The sequence below is a fragment of the Budorcas taxicolor genome, chromosome 1 (assembly GCF_023091745.1).
Source record: "Budorcas taxicolor isolate Tak-1 chromosome 1, Takin1.1, whole genome shotgun sequence".
NCBI classification, from domain to species: Eukaryota; Metazoa; Chordata; class Mammalia; order Artiodactyla; family Bovidae; genus Budorcas; species Budorcas taxicolor.
In genome coordinates this window covers 118,568,782-118,587,078 of record NC_068910.1, presented here as the reverse complement: position 1 = coordinate 118,587,078, position 18,297 = coordinate 118,568,782, and the positions used below count along the sequence as shown (strand labels likewise).

Sequence of the window (18,297 nt, the reverse complement as noted above, 5' to 3'; positions counted from 1 at the left end):
TAACCAGTCCATCCTAAAGGAAATCAGTCCTGAATATTCACTGGAGGGCCTGATGCTGAAACTGAAACTCCAGTACTTTGGCCACCTGATGTGAAGAACTGATTGATTGGAAAAAACCTTGATGCTGGGAAAGACTGAAGGTGGGAGGAGAAGGGGACGACAGAGGATAAGATGGTTGGATGGCATCATGGACTCAATGGAGATGAGTTTGAGTAAGTTCCAAGAGTTGGTGATGGATGGGGAGGCCTAGCATGTGCAGTCCATGGGGTGGCAAAGAGTCAGATACAACTGAGCAACTGAATTGAGCTGAACACTGCTCTCACCATTGCAGGAATAAGCACAATTAGTCAAATGTAATTGCTCCCTCTCAGGAACTTTATAACACATTTTCCATCTTTGGTTTTATCTCAATATGTTATTTATTATTACAAAAATAATTAAATTCTAAGGACACACTTGAAACTAGATTGATGTATATCAGAAACCCCAGGGACTTCCCTGATGGTCCAGTGGTTAAGACTCCTTGTTGCCACTGCAGGGAGCTTGGGTTAGATCCCCGGTCAGGGAACTGGATCCCGCATGCCACAACCAAGAGTTCACATGTCGTAGCTAAAGATCCCACATGCCACAACCACCCAGCACAGCAAAAAAAAAAAAAAAAAGAAACCCCTATTGTTCCGTTGTAGAGTTAGATAATTTTAGAGACTGACGTTACATCCACTTTAAGACAGAATGCTATACACGATCAGTCCTCCCACAAAAGGACAAAGTCATTCTTCCCCAGTGATCCAGGAGTGAGGAGTAGCTCTGAATCCATATTTCATGGATTTTAGAGCGTTTCAGTCAACCAAACATTCAGTCATGATTTTTGAATTTGTATGTATATGTATAGGTGGCTCAGACATAGACAGCCCACCTGCAATGCAGGAGATGGTGGCAGGAGCTGTAGGTTTGATTTCTAGATCAGGAGGAGGAAATGGCAACCCACTCTCGTATTCGGGAAATCTCATAGACAGAGAGAGCCTGGTGGGCTATAGTCCGTGGGGTTGCAAAGAGTCTGACATGAGTTGGCAACTAAATGACAAGTGTACGCTCTGTAAGTTGGCATGCCTTAGAGGAAACACTGTATAGCTACCTAATCATGGAATGTGGGAAAACTGTAGAATATAGAATTTTCTGAAATTGTTATCTGTAAGCCATTCTTACCAGTCATGTATGTATTATGTATATGTAATATTCATTTAAAGATGTTTGAAAGAATTTTATTTTATTAAATTATCTTGCTTCTGTTTCTAGCTGAGCTCATCCTGAAAGAAGCACAGATCAAAGTAAATTGCTCTGACAGAACTTCTTTGTCTTCCTCTGCCAAGGTATGACATGTAGTCTTCTTAAAGGGCAAACAGGGCCATTTGCTTTTTCCTGTACATAGTTGCCTCTTATCACTTACTTCTTAAACAAGCTGAGGAGATTAAGTTCGTTTTAACACAAGGGAAACAGATGAGTGCAGAGAAAGGGGAGGAAACTCAGCAAGTTGGGGAAAGGCTGAGACTGAGAGCAAAGATGAACTAAACATGGGGTGAACTGGGAACAGTGGGGAAGGGCATCACAACTCATTTCTTTAAAATGAAGGGAAAAGTATAAAGAAAGGGAGAAAATAATGAAAAGCTAAAAGGAAAAACTAGCCCATCGCGTCTCCCTGAAAATATCGCTTCAAATTATAGCTCCCTGTGGACCTAAATGAATGGGGAGAGCAAAGAGAACACTAATAAGCAATCCTTCTTTCTATTGCCAGGAGCTATATACTGTAATTATGAATATTAATGACAATGCTTCCAGCTTGCAAAGCTCTTTTCTTATGAGTTATTCCACACAGTTCATAAGCGTTCTCTGGAATCCTTGCAATATGCCCATGAGTAAGATAGGTTGTAAAGAACTATTATTATTAATTACAATACATAGCAACTAAGAGAAAAAGAATGTTGCTGCAGGACATGTAAGTTTGCTAACTTTTACCAAAAATACAGTACCAGACTTTCTACTGTAGTGCATATTTATCATTTGGCATATTTCTTTGCTTGCATGGGGTAAGGAGGTGTTTGGAGGAAAAAAATGCTTTACATCACCCTTCCTTCTTCCTGTTCTGCAGTCTCAGTGTAGGAATTCTTTCTGTAATTTGCTCTTAAACTTTCAAGGACCAAGGCTGTGAGGAAGAGCTCTCATATCTCATATCTGTCATGAATACGGGATGAAGTCAGAGAGTAGCACATGGTAGTTCCCCAAAGTGCTCCATGGTTTTCCCAAAACTCTTTTACCTGTTTCTTTTCACTTTTTTTTAAGGTAAATATAGACCTATCTTATTGTTACAGATTTTTAAAAGAAAGTTTAAGCTTTATTTTGTCTCTAAAAAAAAATCAATTTCCTTAGTTTTATGTGTTTGCAAGACAAAAGAAACAGACACTTTCTAATGGGTCAGGACCTCGCTTTCTCCCTGCCTGAGCCTATTACCTCTCACCACCTCTCTGCTCTGTGCACTAAGTCCATTGACAGGAAAGGTGGGGACGTCTTCGAGCAACTTGCTTTGTTGCTCTGATGTGCGCTGACTTCTTAACTCAGAGAAGAGAGCTAAGCAGAATGACCTCAGCTTTTGACATCTTAAATTCCTCTAGGCAGTTGAGTGGTTGAATTTGAAGTGAAATACTTGCCAAGCATTTACCATTTTCTTTTACAAGTCGGTGAAAATAAGTTCACTCTGTGGTCTGCCCATCAAATGAGATGCACATCTTTCACATCAGGTGGATGGAGCAGGTTAAAAGTTTATTCTTATTTGTGAAATAGTGATGATGCATTATTTCTTTTCTGCCTGACTGGAGGGAAGATACTAGAGATAGTGTTATGAATGAGCTGATATATCAAGTTAGAAGAAAAGAAAGACAGGCAGGCACTGGTATGGAGGCATTCTGAAAGGGAGAAAATCCAGGGATGGGATATCCTTAAGGGGAAAGTTTGGGGAGTATTAGTGAAGACTGTGTGGAACTTGACACAGAGGAGAGTTTTTCTTTTGGCCTTTGACAAAATGTTGTAGTCACAATTTCTTTTTTTCCTGAAAAGGGCCTTAGTGATGGATCACATGATGAAGCGTTGCCTATTCTCACAGACAAAGGCCAGGTACACTGAATGACTTTCCCAAGCTTTCACGTTGTTTGTGTGAAAGCTGCTGTGATTTTAAAGGGAGCAGTGGCTATTGCTCTAAAGACAGAGAGGACGTTGGAATATGTGCAAAAAGAGAACTGTGGGCTTGGATTTGGTTTGTCTTCTTAGCTATTGGAACTTCATATCTATCAAGTATTTATTGAGTATTTGCTGTGGTAGAATTGCATTAGGCAGTGTGACCTATCACTGTTACCCTTGTGAAACCCCTGGATAATAGGATAATAAATATCAACTCAGCTCTCATTAATTTAGTGGCATTATGTTTTCTCCTAACCAAATGTACTTTTCTAGGATGTATTACAGAAAGCTCTGGAAGATGTTAAAGCAAAGCAGAAGATTCTTCAAGAGAAGCAGAGGTAAGACAGGAGATATTGTTTGTTGGAACCCTCTGCACTTTGTTAAAACAAACTCTGATTTCACTGTAGACAGATTTGGTGATTGTTATGACAGTTTCTCTTCCTTAGCCTGTGACATTTTATGCTAGTCATCATTTTATGATGAAGAAGTGAACTGCTCAAGGGGTTACCTGGCAGCTTCACTTTCTCTACGTCCTCTGGTATTTGAACTCTGAATGGTTAGTCCCAGTTTCTTCCCTCTTCCAGTACTGCTTTCAATTTAAGATGCATGATATTTCAGGTAAAAGTGTCACTTATATACAATTAGAATAAAAATAGCAAGCCTGTATTACAAAACCATTGTTTACATTGGTAAGGTTGACTTGCTGTCCAGCTCGAGTGTTAAACAAATTAAACTGAAAATAATAGCTGTTGTCCAAGTTAAGCCAGACTTTGAAAACTGCGGTAACTTTTAGAAACAAATTTTTAGGGAAGTGTTACTGGTTTCAGCATGTTTTGGTATGTGTGAATTGTGATGTGCTATATGACCATGTGTGTGTGAGTTGCTCAGTCAAGTCCGACTCTTTGCAGCTCCATGGACTGTAGCCCATCAGGCTCCTCTATCCATGGAATTCTCTAGGCAAGAATACTGGAGTGGGTTGACATTACCTTCTCCGGGGGACCTTCCTAACCCAGGGATTGAACCTGGGTCTCCTGCATTGCAGACAGATTCTTTACTGTCTGAGCCACCGGGGAAGCCCACTATATAGCCATAACTTTCCTCACAACTTAAATTTGAACTGCTAATTATGCATGTATCAAAATAAATAACAAACAATTGCCATAAGATTCTTTACTGAAAAGCAAAGGCCACTTTAAAGTCTTCAGAAGGAAAGAGCTGGTTGATGACTTTATTGTTATCACAATGATAGACATAAAAGGTGAGAAACCTATATTTTATAATAATGCTAGTTGGGGTGGACTTGTTCTTATAGCAAAATGCTTTTTTTAATATTTGAAGACAATCCAGTATGCCATATCGCAGAGTGATTATGTCATACCCTCTAATACTCTGTTTTGGGGTTCTTTACAAAATCAATATTCTTTTTAGTTAAACAGCAGGGACCTAATTATAGAGTAGACATTTTTGAGAAAAAGTTTGATTCATATATATTTAACCCTACATGTTTGTGCATTTAAAAATACATAATATATTAATTCATGTCAGTAACTCCCTCAGAAAATCTAATGTACTCTGTCATTACATCCACATAGAAGGACTGCTAAAGCTTTATTATTGTCCTTTAATGATAGATATATTTAACCAGTCCAGCAAGTATATTGTATTAATTTTAATACCCTATGATCATGAATTTGAAAAGAAAGAAGCTGTTTCTGTAGAATGAGGGGAGCTACGGGATGAGTGGAGGGAAAGAACTACGTTCGATACCATTCTTGGTGGAAAAGGAGAATGACATTTGCCATGCACCTAAAGTCTTCCAGACTCATGCAGAGTATCATTTCTTTTAATCTTCATGGCATCCCAAGTGGCTAGACGGATACAATGCCCATTTTTCAGATGAGACGAAAAGTTGAAGTGGCTCATCCATAGTCATATGGTTATTACAGAGATGAGCTTGTACTCGAAGTCATGCCCCTCTTTCTGGTTCTTACATGCAAGTGCTTTTCAGCCTCCTGCTCCTATGATGGTTTCTTGTGTATTCTGCTGTCTCTTAATTTCTGCTTTTATACTTTAAATGCAAATGTCACATAAAACATAGTACAGCAGATAGAGTCAGAAAAACAGAAGCTGTTGTCCTTGTAAACATGCTTCATTAACTTTTATTTACTTTTGAATTTGGAAAAAGATAACTGAAGAATATCTTTTGGCACATTCCAATCTGTGTAGGTCAGGAAGCAACAGTTAGAACTGGGCATGGAACAACAGACTGGTTCCAAATAGGAAAAGGAGTACATCAAGGCTGTATATTGTCACCCTGCTTATTTAACTTATATGCAGAGTACATCATGAGAAACCCTGGGCTGGAAGAAGCACAAGCTGGAATCAAGATTGCCAGGAGAAATATCAATAACCTCAGATATGCAGATGACACCACCCTGATGGCAGAAAGTGAAGAAGAACTAAAGAGCTTCTTGATGAAAGTGAAAGAGGAGAGTGAAGAAGTTGGCTTAAAGCTCAACATTCAGAAAACTAAGATCATGGCATCAAGTCCCATCACTTCATGGGAAATAGATGGGGAAACAGTGGAAACAGTGGCTGACTTTATTTTGGGGGGCTCCAAAATCACTGCAGATGGTGATTGCAGCCATGACATTAAAAGACGCTTACTCCTTGGAAGGAAAGTTATGACCAACCTTAGATAGCATATTGAAAAGCAGACATTACTTTGCCAACAAAGGTCTGTCTAGTCAAGGCTATGGTTTTCCCAGTGGTCATGTATGGATGGGAGAGTTGGACTGTGAAGAAGGCTGAGCACTGAAGAATTGATGCTTTTGAACTCGTGTTGGAGAAGACTCTTGAGAGTCCCTTGGACTGCAAGGAGATCCAACCAGTCCATCCTAAAGGAGATCAGTCCTGGGTGTTCATTGGAAGGACTGATGTTGAAGCTGAAACTCCAGTACTTTGGCCACCTGATGTAAAGAGCTGACTCATTGGAAAATACCCTGATGTTGGGAAAGATTGAAGGTAGGAGGAGAAGGGGACAACAGAGGATGAGCTCATTGAGAGTCGGCATCACCGACTCAATGGACGTGAGTTTCGGTGAACTCCAGGAGTTGGTGATGGACAGGAAGGCCTGGCGTGCTGTGGTTCATGAGGTCGCAAAGAGTCAGACGCGACTGAGCGACTAAACTGAACTGAACTGAATCTGTGTAGAATATTTGGAGGTTTGAGAACATGAAAGTTAGAAATCACATTCAGTGTTGGAAATACCTACATTTTCACATGGTCAGATGATCATTTTTCAAAAATGCTGCAATGTACTTATTAGACCAGTTAATGTTTCACAATTCCACTGCACTTTCTAGTTCTTATAAATTAAATTGGCAAACTCATATGTGAATCAAGCAATGCTTATGTTTGACTGGTATGGTTATTGCCAATCATGTTTATGCAAAATATTTGGCTATAGAGAGATACTGAATGCGCCAACTAGGTTTTGCAAAATATCTGGATATTTTATATATATATGTATATATATAGTTCCTTTATGTTTACCTTCTGAGTTATTTAATTATTATTAGTTTGTAAAATGTATATTTTTACTTAATGTGTTTTTTTTTAACTTTCTAAATGTAATGCTAGAGAGTTAAAAAAAGCAAGGACACTCACCCTGTTCTTTGGTGTGAACATAGAAAACCGAAGCCAAGCTGGGATGTTCATTTATAGTAATAACCGCTTGATCAAAATGCACGAGAAAGTCGGCCCACAGTTGAAACTGAAGTCCTTGTAAGTATGTTTTTGTTTTCAGAGGCACAGGCAGGCTGAGGGAAGATGTGGTAGGATCCTGTCTGTGGAGTTAGATGAGTAATTAATCACAATGGGAGCAGGTGTTGTGTCCCCCATCCACCCTTCCCATTAATGTGCAGTCATTCATCTGCCTAATTTATAATATCAGTAGGATTGCATGCCTGCTCTAAAGAAAAAGCACACTTTTGGAAATTTTACCATTTCTGTGCCATCTACTCGGGTGAAGTTGCTGATATTTCTCCAATTAAAAAATAATGCAAGCAGAGTAAAGAAATTTTAGAAAAGAAAAATCCATAGTCTTGTAACACAACCCTTTCAACATTTTGTGTAGCCCCAGCATGTATGAGTTCTTGCCAGTTACCTGCATGAGCGTATATTCTTAGCTCTTGCCAGCCTGCCTGGATTCCAGAGGAATACATTCTGGTGCTTTCCCAGTGGTTGGTCTGAAGCTCCACAAGCTGCTCTCGTGAATTACGCAGAGCCCTGAAGAGAGACTGTAGAAAATTACAGAATCAGACAGGATGACCAAGAGCAATAGGATAGCTCAGGGGAACATTTCTTCATCTTGTCTCCTCACTCTCAAGGAGATCATGATTCATTCACTTGTTTATTCAGCAAGCACTGGTATTATAGTACCATGTGCCAGGCACTGTACTAAACTCTACAGACAAAATGCTGAAGACCTACTACCTTTTGCTAAGGAACTTATAATCCAGTGAGAAGGACAAGTGTATAAATACGTATTTTTTATATTGTGTGGAAACAGTGAGAATGAGCTTTTAAAATATAAATTAGTTTACTCTCTTGCTTAAAATCCCAGTGCATGTAGAATAGCACTGGTTTTCATGTCCTGCCAGTGATCTGGCTTCTGCCTGGCTCTGGGACACCCACTCCAATACCCACCCTCTGACAGCATTCCCTGCACACCGGCAGGCATCTTGTTTCTCAAACATCCTAAACTCGTTTCTGCCTCTGGGCCTTGACATTTTCTATTCCCTCTGCATTGAACCTTCTGTCCTTAGATCTTCTTAAGTGATGGTCCTAGCATGTCGCTCAGGCATCAGCTCTGAAATCTGCTCCATAGGAAGTTCTCTTGGACTATATAATTAAAATTAGCCTCTGACATCACTCCTTCCACCTTATCTCTCTTCACATATTATGGCACCTGCTGTATTTTGCTTACACCGCTTATACCATCTGAAATTATCTTGTCACCCGTAATGGCTTTCAGCCTTTAATAGAAGAGAAACCTCATAAACAGGGACCTTATCTTCCTTATTCATAACGTATTCCTGGTTTCTGGCATGGGACCAGGTGCTGAGCATGAATGAATTGCTAAATGAACAAACAAATATCTGTTATAGGCAAGGACCAGGTGCAAAAAGACCCTCTTATGAGGGGCAGTGAACCAAACCTGAGAAAGTTAACTTAGGTCTCCTGGAAGAAATGATGCCCAAATTTAGTCTTACAGAATGAATAGTTGAAGGAAGGGCAGGGTGGAAAGGGAAAGTGATGGAAAATATGATGGAAAGCCACAAATTGGGAAGGCATGGCTTGTGCACCAGCCATAGGCAGAGGCCTTGGGAGCCCCTGAAGAGCCCGATTTCTGGACGCCTTTTCCCCAAACAGATTACAGCATTAAGCAGAAGAGCCCAGCCACATACATCAAGAGCTGCTGAAATGTGAAAAAAAAATCAAGTTTATCCATCAGGCTATTCCTTTCTCAGATAGTACAGCCTGTATATTCCCTTAATAGATTTCACTGAGCACCTGGGGACCTCTATAATGATGAGGAGAAATCTAACCTGACAGGTGAAGCAAGGATGAAAAAAAGCAACTGTCTGGCCTGTATTGTTAAGAGGACCGTGTCAGTTTATCTCTGCAAGGGATTGTTAGGGATGTTTACTGCTTCAAGGCCTCATTTTCCTACTCACCCTGGCTCCCCATGTCAGGTTATAGGTTTAGAAAAGGAGTCATATTAACTCAGTAATGACATATTAAAGACATTTTGTATTATGGGACCAAACACAACTGGAATGACCATAGACTTACATTAAAAAGTACAGTTATAACTTGTTAACTTTGACATGCTTTGGACCAAATGACTGAATTTATTTTTTTTAATGAATTTTGAAAGATAAATACTAGCCTTTTCTGTTTTCTTAGCTTAATTTCACATAATTTATATATGTATTTATTCTTCCAGACTCGGTGCAGGTGTAATTGGAATTGTTAATATACCCTTGGAGATCATGGAACCATCCCATAATAAGCAGGAATTTCTCAATGTCCATGAGTATAATCATCTTCTAAAAGTTATGGGACAATACTTGGTCCAGTACTGTAAGGACACCAGGATCAGTGAGTATTCAGTAGCCATGATAAGAGATGCTTAATGGGGATTAAATTGATGATGTCTGTACGCTGGAATGATTGTACTCATTCAGATAAACAGTAACCCAAAAGCCTGAAAGAGAGCACCTGAATTAATAAGACAAACAAAGGGGAAATAGGAAAGAAGTTAGTCTCAGAATCTTCCCTAGAATATTACATGAAAAATAAGCCAGCAGATTAACAATTATAAGAGGAAGGCGATCAAAGAGCAGTATGCAATGGCAGCTGATCATGTAGGAAGGGGGCAGAAGTTTGCTGGAAATACGCTGAGAACCACCCAAAGGACACTCTAGGACTCTGCTGCATAGGAGTGCAGAGTCCCACACAGACCTAAGCAGCTCCTATTGTTGTTGTTCAGTAGCTAAGTTGTGTCCAGCTCTTTGCATCTCCATGAAATACAGCACGCCAGGCTTCCCTGTCCTTCACTGTGTCCTGGAGTTTGTTCAAACTCATATCCATTGAGTCGGTAATTCCATCCAACCATCTCATCTGCCTTCTCTTCCCCTCAGTCTTTCTATAGAGTAATCATTGTTGACCCTGAATAATTGTAGATATATTAAACCTTGTTTTGTATATCTGACAAGTCTTGAATATGTTAATTACAGGAAGATTTAGAAAAAAATCACTACATACACTTGGAAATGTAAAGAGATAAACTGAACTTATCTAGAAAATTTGATTTATTCAGATCACCTCACTCTCCAGAGACGCCTGACAATTAAGTGGTGTGATGATGACGAGTGATTCAGTCGCTAAGTCGTGTCTGACTCTTCCAAGTCCATGGACTGTAGCCTGCTGGGCTCCTCTGTCCTTGGAATTCTCCAGGCAAGAATTCTGGAGTGGGTTGCCATTTCCTTCCCTAGGGGATCTTCCTCACCCAGGAATCAAACCCAGGTGGAGAGAGATTCTTTACCGATTGAGCTATGAGGGAAGCCACATGAAATGGTGTGCTGTGCATTAATTAAGCTTCCTTTAAATTTTGCAGACATATTGCTTCATTTATGGAAATACACAGGCTATTGTGTATTTGTTCAGTGAATTGCATAAAGTATGTATAATTCATGCATATCAAAAATTATGTCCTACCCTTGAGACAACTTAAAATCTTATTATTGTTTCACTTGAAGTTGTAATTTTAGAATATTTTGTGTGTGTGCGCCCACTCTGCTCAATCCTGAAGTTGTCTCATACCAGTGAAACAGGAAAGAGTGAAAGAACTCAGGGGAAACAAATATAAAGGTGGGAATGACATTGAGGGTGTTAATTTCCTGTGGGTGCTGGATTTTCCTGTCATAGTCTAAAGCCTCCTCAGAGTGTGGTCTGTGGACTAGCAGCATCAGCATCACCTGAGAGCTTGGTGTACATGCAGAATCTGAGGCCCCACCCAAGACCTACTGGATTAAAATCTGCATGTTAGCAAAGTCTTCAGGAGATGCGAATATACAATAAAGTTTAAGAAACACTTCTCTGAAGAGTACGTGCATGTTACTTATGCTTAGCAAAGGCATACTGTTTCACATGTATGTTTTTTTCTCAGAGACATGTTTGAAGTTATAGTGAATGTAGGAAAGACTACGTTATTTGGCAGGGTGTGCTTGAAGCTATATAAAACATTGGAAGATACGGAGTGAGGTTGTGTAAAGCAGTGATCTACTCACTGGTCTTTAAATGCTAGCATAACATGGTTCAAAAAGTAAACGTTAAGCATTTGAAAATTATGTAACTTCCTCCATCCTCATATTTTCTCCATAATCTCTTCTTTGTCTTGTTTATCCTTGCATATCTTTGTTCAATCACTAAGTTGCATCTGACTCTACGACCCTGTGAACTGCGGCACACCAGGGTTCCCTGTCCTTCAGTAACTTCCAAGGTTTGCTCAAACTCATGTCCATTAAGTCTGTGATGCCATCCAGCCATCTCATCCTCTGTCGCCCCCTTCTCCTCCTGCCCTCAATCTTTCCCATCATTAGCGTCTTTTTCAGTGAGTCGGCTTTTTGCATCAGGTGGCCAAAGTATTGAACCTTCAGCTTATCCTTAGAGTAAAGAATTAAGTCCTCAGAAGGAATTAGGCATTCAGTTTAAAGACTATAGGAATGATTTCAATCCAGCCCAGATTTACTCAAGACAGTCATACACGGTCCTGATTATACGGGTTGTCTCTGTAAGTTCCTTTGGAGTGTGGGTGCCCTCCCAGCATGGTGCTGTCAACTCCCCAGAGTGTGACTTGCCAAGTTTCTCTCCTCTGTATAACTTCCTATCCCTATTTTATCTACCTAACTTTTTCAAAGTCTTCTCAACCGAAGAGGTAGTATGATTCAAAATAAGTAAGTTATATTTTTATGTTAATCACTAATGGTTAAAGGCATGTTGATGTCCTAGTTCCATGAGTGTCCATGAATGGAGTTAGGACTAGAGGTTGCTCTCACAAAAGATGTTCCTCTAGAAAGAAAGCAGAGAGTGGAGAAAGGAGAGTGAGCATGTGTATTTCCTCACATATCTCACAACTACTTCAATATCAAACTGAATCAAGTAATCAAGGTCAGAATCGGTGGTCTCAGGAACTGTGATGAGGAGATTGACCTTCAAGGTCTCTGCTTATTAATTCCCACAGGAAGAAGCGAAGTTATGTAATGCTTGACTAACCCTCTGAAAGTCAATATTACAGACACACAATTTTAATGAAAAGTATTTGGGTAGATTTTTAACCTTATAAATAAAAGATGCAATTTTTGTATTTGCTGTAAATCTGATCTGTTTCTATGGAAAATTGGGCCCTTGTATTTAAAAATCCAATCAGCAGAACAGGAAATGGCGAGGTAATGATTTTGTGTCATTTGTCAGATCTGCATTTACTTTTGGCACAGTTGATGCTAAGAATCTCAGAAGTATTCTTCTTGTCTCTGAATCTGTCCTCACATCACTGTCTGCTACTGTGTTTTCTGAAACTTTATGCATCCTTACAGTAAAATGGAAATATTAATCATCAGCTTTTTGGAATGGAGAGAGAAGGAGAAGGGAAAGATAGGGAGAAATAGCAAATGAAATTTGAATTTGAACAGAAGTAATTACACAGAAATGTATCACTAAAATTTTTCAAAACAGATCAGATTATAGCTGATCAGCTAAAATGAAATTTATGATATAATAAACACAGCCTTTACCAGCAGAACGCAAATCACAGGGCCCGGGTTGGCAATAAGGTTAAAAGTTGTTTAATCCAGTCACCCGCCCCCACTGTGCATGAACCCCCTTTACCTCACCCACCCCTGCCCCAGGCACTGTGTGTGTGTCCGTCTGTTCAGTCATGTCAGTCATGTCCGCCTCTTTGAAACCCCATGAACTATCTATCGCCCACCAGGCTCCTCTGTCCATGGGATTTCCCAGGCAAGAATACTGCAGTGGGTTGCCATTTCCTCCTCTACGGGATCTTCCTGACCCGGGGATCAGAACCACATCTCCTGCACTGGCAGGCAGGTTCTTTACCACTGAGCCGCTTGGGAAGTCCCAGGCAAGTGGAAGCCATTTTATGCCTAAACAGGGTAAAATTTTTCTCATGAAAGAAAAATTGCTCCTTCTTGAGGCAGCTATGAATCTTTGCACAACTGTGTTAGAAAATACATTCCTATATTTATGTCAAATCTGTTTCTCATGTGTTCTTTTATTCATTCATTCATTGGTGCCAGGCGCAGAATGTTACAGGACCGATACATCAGACGTGGCCCACCCTCTCTGGGAATTTACAGTTTAGTAGGGCTAACACAGTTTGACAATTAGAAATGGGATTGGTGCCCAAGAGAGAAGAATGAGTGTGTAGGAGCCAGCGATCAGGAGCTCACAGTGTAGAAGCTAGGGAAGGCCTCCCTAAGGAAGAGGTACTTCCTGAAGGATGAGGAGTTAGCAAGGCTAACGTCCTTGTTTCCCCTTGGGGCAGGAAGGATAGGCCTAAAGCCTTTTCAAATGACAGACCTTCAGGTGTTTGAAGTCTTTTGTCTCTCTTTTCAGTCTTATTTTACTCCAGCACTTTCCAGTTCTGTTGATACTCTTTCTTTGACAAGGCATTAAATATATTCACCATTTTAACATTATTCTTCATAAAGTGTATCACCTAGAAACAAAAATTTCAGATGAAATCTTGTGTAAAGTGGGATTATCATTTCTTTAAGTTGTAATTCTGTTGCTGTAGCGTAATATATTCATTTTAGTAAGCATATTATTGACCCTCAGTGTCTTTATTAACAATTAAAATCCTTAATAAAATGTTTAATGTGTATGAAGTCATATCTCTTTTATGTTTTTCCAGTAAGTGTTTTTGGACACTAGGGTAGACTCTTACATTTATTCCTGTTAAATGTAATCACTTTATTAGGCCTCAGTTTTTCATATGAAGAAATGGGAGCTTTTTTGGAATCTGATGTTGACTTTTACCTAATGTGCGGTTTTTCCTTGTACGTGAGGTTTGGCCAGCATTTTCGCTATGAATTTTATTTAAATCCTGTAGCACAGGATACAGAAAGCAAGCACTTGGCCTTCTGCTGATGACCTCCCGTGAGGTACAAATGGGACACTGGGTGAGGACAGTTAGCCCTATTCGCAGTTTCTCGGTCTGTATAATTTTGAGAGTAAGGGATGATATTTGTTAAACGAATAATCCTTTTTAAAACAGATAATTCTTTATGCCTTAGCTTGGGCTGCTATAGCTAGATACCATAAACTGACCAGTTTATGAACACCATAAATTTATTTTTCATAGATTTGGATACTGGAAGTCCAAGATCAGGGTACCAGCATGGTTGGGTTCTGGTGAGAACTCTTCTTCTGGTTTGCAAACTGCTAACATCTTGTTTTATCCTCCTGTGGTGGAAACAGGTGTGAGCAAGCTCTCTGGCCTCTTCTTATAAGGGCCCTGATGCAATTCATGGTGGGTTTCCCTCATGATCTCATTGCCTTTCAAAGGCCCTGCCTCTTAATACCATCACATTAGAAATTAGGTGTCAAATAGAAATTTAGGAGGTACACAAACATTCAGCCCATAACTATGCAGTAGCCCGATAGAGTTAGCTGCCTACAGCAAAATTTTGTTTCTCTTACGCTATATTTAAATCTCTGAGATCACAGGAAAGTACTTTAAGAAAAGTGAAACACAACATTCTGCTAGGAATCCACACTGAGTGAGGAGGCCTGTGGAAGTATTAAAAGGTGAGACTATAAGACAAATTTGTCTAAAGATGCCGGCTGAGAAGCAAGTCATATTTTTTTTTAGATTTATTTATTTATGGCTGTTCTGTGTCTTTACTGCTGTGCAGACTTTTCTCTAGTTGCAGAGAGCGGGGCCTGCTCTCTCATTGCAGTACACAGGCTTCTCGTTGTGATGGCTTCTCCTGTTGCAGAGCTTGGGCTCGAGGGCTCATGGGCTTCATTAGTTGCTGTGCATGGGCTCATTGGTTTTGGTTCCCAGGCTCTTGAGCACAGGCTCAGTAGGTGTGGGGTATGGGCCTAGTTGCTCCATGGCACGTGAGATCGTCCCAGACCAGGGATCCAACCTGTGTCTCTTATCTTGACAGGCCGATTCTTTACCACTGAACCACCAGGGAAGCCCCAGCAAGTCGCATTTTTTTTAAATTCAGTTTTTGAAGTTATGAATTTTGTGTAGTCTATTTTTAAAATATTGTATTTTATCTTTTATTTTAAAACATTTTCATTCTGGTGTTAGGGGCTGAACTGTGTCTCCTCTGAATTCATATGCTTTAGTCCTAATTCCCAGAACCCCCAGAATGTGATTATATTTGGAGACAGGACCTTTAAAGAGGTGATTTTGTTTAAATGAGGCCATTATGGTGAACCCTAATCTAATGTGACTGGTGTCCTTACAAGAAGAGGAACTGTGGACTCACAAAGATACACCAGGGATGGGTGTGCACAGAGAACAACCCGGGAGGACACAGGGAGAAGATGGCCATGAGCAAGCCAAGGAGAGAGGCCTCAGGAGAAACCAAACCTGCTGGCACTGTGATCTTGGACTTCCAGGCTCCAGAGCTGAGAGGAGATAAATTTGTGTTGTTTAAGCCACCGAGTATGTGGTGTTTTGTTATAACAGCCCTAGTAAACTAATGGCACCCCACTCCAGTACTCTTGCCTGAAAAATCCTATGGACGGAGGAGCCTGGTAGGCTGTAGTCCATGGGGTCGCTAAGAGTCAGACACCACTGAGCAACTTCTTTTTCAGTTTTCGCTTTCCTGCATTGCAGAAGGAAATGGCAACCGACTCCAGTGTTCTTGCCTGGAGAATCCCAGAGATGGAGGAGCCTGATGGGCTGCCATCTATGGGGTCACACAGAGTCAGACACTACTGAAGTAACTTAGCAGCAGCAGCAGCAGCAGTAAACTAATATATATGGTAAATTGCAAATTAGACGGATTTAGAGACAATATCTATTTCTGCTTTATGGACTATGCCAAAGCCTTTGAATGTGTGGATCACAATAAACTGTGAAAAATTCTGAAAGAGATGGAAATACCAGACCACCTGACCTGCCTCTTGAGAAACCTGTATGCAGGTCAGGAAGCATTGGTTAGAACTGGACACGGAGCAACAGACTGGTTCCAAATAGGAAAAGGAGTACATCAAGGCTGTATATTGTCACCCTGCTTGTTTAACTTATATGCAGAGTACAGCATGAGAAATGCTGGGCTGGATGAAGCAGAAGCTGGAATCAAGATTGCAGGGAGAAATATCAGTAACCTCAGATATGCAGATGACACCACCCTTATGGCAGAAAGTGAAGAAGAACTAAAGAGCTTCTTGATGAAAGTGAAAGAGGAGAGTGAAAAAGTTGGCTTAAAGCTCAACATTCAGAAAACGAAGATCATGGCATCCAGTCCCAACACTTCACGGCAAATAGATGGGAAAACAGTGGAAACAGTGGCTGACTTTATTTTTGGGGGCTCCAAAATCACTGCAGATGGTGATTGCAGCCATGAAATTAAAAGACACTTACTCTTTGGAAGGAAAGTTATGACCAACCTAGAGAGCATATTGAAAAGCAGAGACATTACTTTGCCAACAAAGGTCCATCTAGTCAACACTATGGTTTTTCCAGTGGTCATGTATGGATGGGAGAGTTGGACTGTGAAGAAGGCTGAGCACTGAAGAATTGGTGTTTTTGAAGTGTGGTGCTGGAGAAGACTCTTGAGAGTCCCTTGGACTGCAAGGAGGTCAGTCCTGGGTGTTCATTGGAAGGACTGATGTTGAAGCTGAAACTCCAATACTTTGGCCACCTGATGCAAAGAGCTTACTCATTTAAAAAGACGCTGATGCTAGGAAAGATTGAGGGCAGGAGGAGAAGGGGATGACAGAGGATGAGATGGCTGGGTGGCATCACCGGCTCGATGGACATGGGCTTGGGTGAATTCCAGGAGTTGATGATGGACAGGGAGGCCTGGCGTGTGGTGGTTCATGGGGTCGCAAAGAGTCAGACACAACTGAAAGACTGAACTGAACTGATTATGAAATCCATAAACCCATCATCCAACCCTAACAATTATCAACTCCTCAGCAAACTGGTTTTATCCATACTTCCACCTACTCCCCCACAACTGGAATGTGAAGGAAATTCCAGACACTTTATATCTGTATATATTTTAACATGTATTCTTAAAGTAAGAACTCTGTTTAAAAACATGACCACAATATGAATATCACCTCTAAAAATTATCAATACTTTCTTAATATCATAAAAATATCCTATCTCTTGTTTATATTTTGAATTTTCTGTTATATTTCATAGCCCCTCCATCCTGTCCTCATATTTCTCTTTATTGCTCCCTCTCTCTCTCTCTCTCTCTCTTTTTTTTTTTTTTTTGGCAATTTACTTGTAGGAAGAATTGGTTGTCTTACAGTTTTCACAGTTTAAATTTTTCTGACTGCATTACTGGGTGTAGTTTAACAGATTCTTCCATTCTGTTTATTTTATTTCTCTGTAAATTGGTAGAATCTAGCAGCTTGACCAAATTCAGGTGTGTTCTTTTGTTGCTGTTTTATCAAGATGCTTCATAGGTTGTAGGGTGTTCTATCAGGAGCCATAAATTGTTCTCTTTTAATAATATTAACAATTAGTGATCAAGATTCATATCCCTTAAGAGTCCCAAAATCTTGCATTCTAACTCAATCAATTTTCATTGCTTATTAACTAATACTTCTATAAAGAAGAACTTCTTTTATCAACTATTTGATTACCCGTGTTTGTTGAGACCTTACTATTGACAGCAGCAACAGTAGAACTCTACACCACTAAAAAAATTGCATTGGCTAAAAGCTTTATGTGAAAGGAATTGGAGATAAAATATCAAAAAACATTATAGACATTTTTGCTTGATTTTTATTGCATAAATATATATTCTCTTTAAAATTGTTACTTTGTACCAGTTCCCAGAAAATAGCAGGATGGTTCAGGAGTTCAATGCATTGACTTCTGTTTTTTTAAAAATATCAGAGTCTTAGATTTTATCCATTTACAGTGCTTTCACCTGATAATTGAAATTATCACCATTGACAGCACTTAATGCTGCTTTTTCTTTCTGACTGCACTTGTATTATTATCATGATAATGATATTTTTAACATCTACAAGGAAATTTCTTGCTAAGACATCTCAGAAGATCTCACCTATATTGCAAATAAAATATGAAAAAGCCAGCCTTTCTTTTGTCTAGAATTAAATATACTTTGAGTCTTACAGTTTGACTTTTCCCTGCCACACAAGAAGCAAAGCCTCAACACTCTTCATTAGCCTGCATGTGTGTACTTTAGAAAAAAGAATAAGTTGTATCTAATGACTGAATTTAAGACAGCAAAATCAGAATTAAACAATTAA

At 39.8% G+C, this 18,297-nt stretch overlaps 1 protein-coding gene across 1 annotated transcript in view; it reads left to right on the top strand.

The window, feature by feature from the left end:
* Positions 1-18,297, top strand: part of MORC1 (MORC family CW-type zinc finger 1) — a 160,836-nt gene that overhangs the window by 54,474 nt on the left and 88,065 nt on the right. Inside the window, exons 10-13 of the mRNA XM_052644965.1 lie at positions 1,297-1,370; positions 3,502-3,566; positions 6,871-7,014; positions 9,242-9,396. Of these exons, the coding sequence (XP_052500925.1) occupies positions 1,297-1,370; positions 3,502-3,566; positions 6,871-7,014; positions 9,242-9,396 (438 nt within the window). The remainder of the gene's footprint in view (positions 1-1,296; positions 1,371-3,501; positions 3,567-6,870; positions 7,015-9,241; positions 9,397-18,297) is intronic.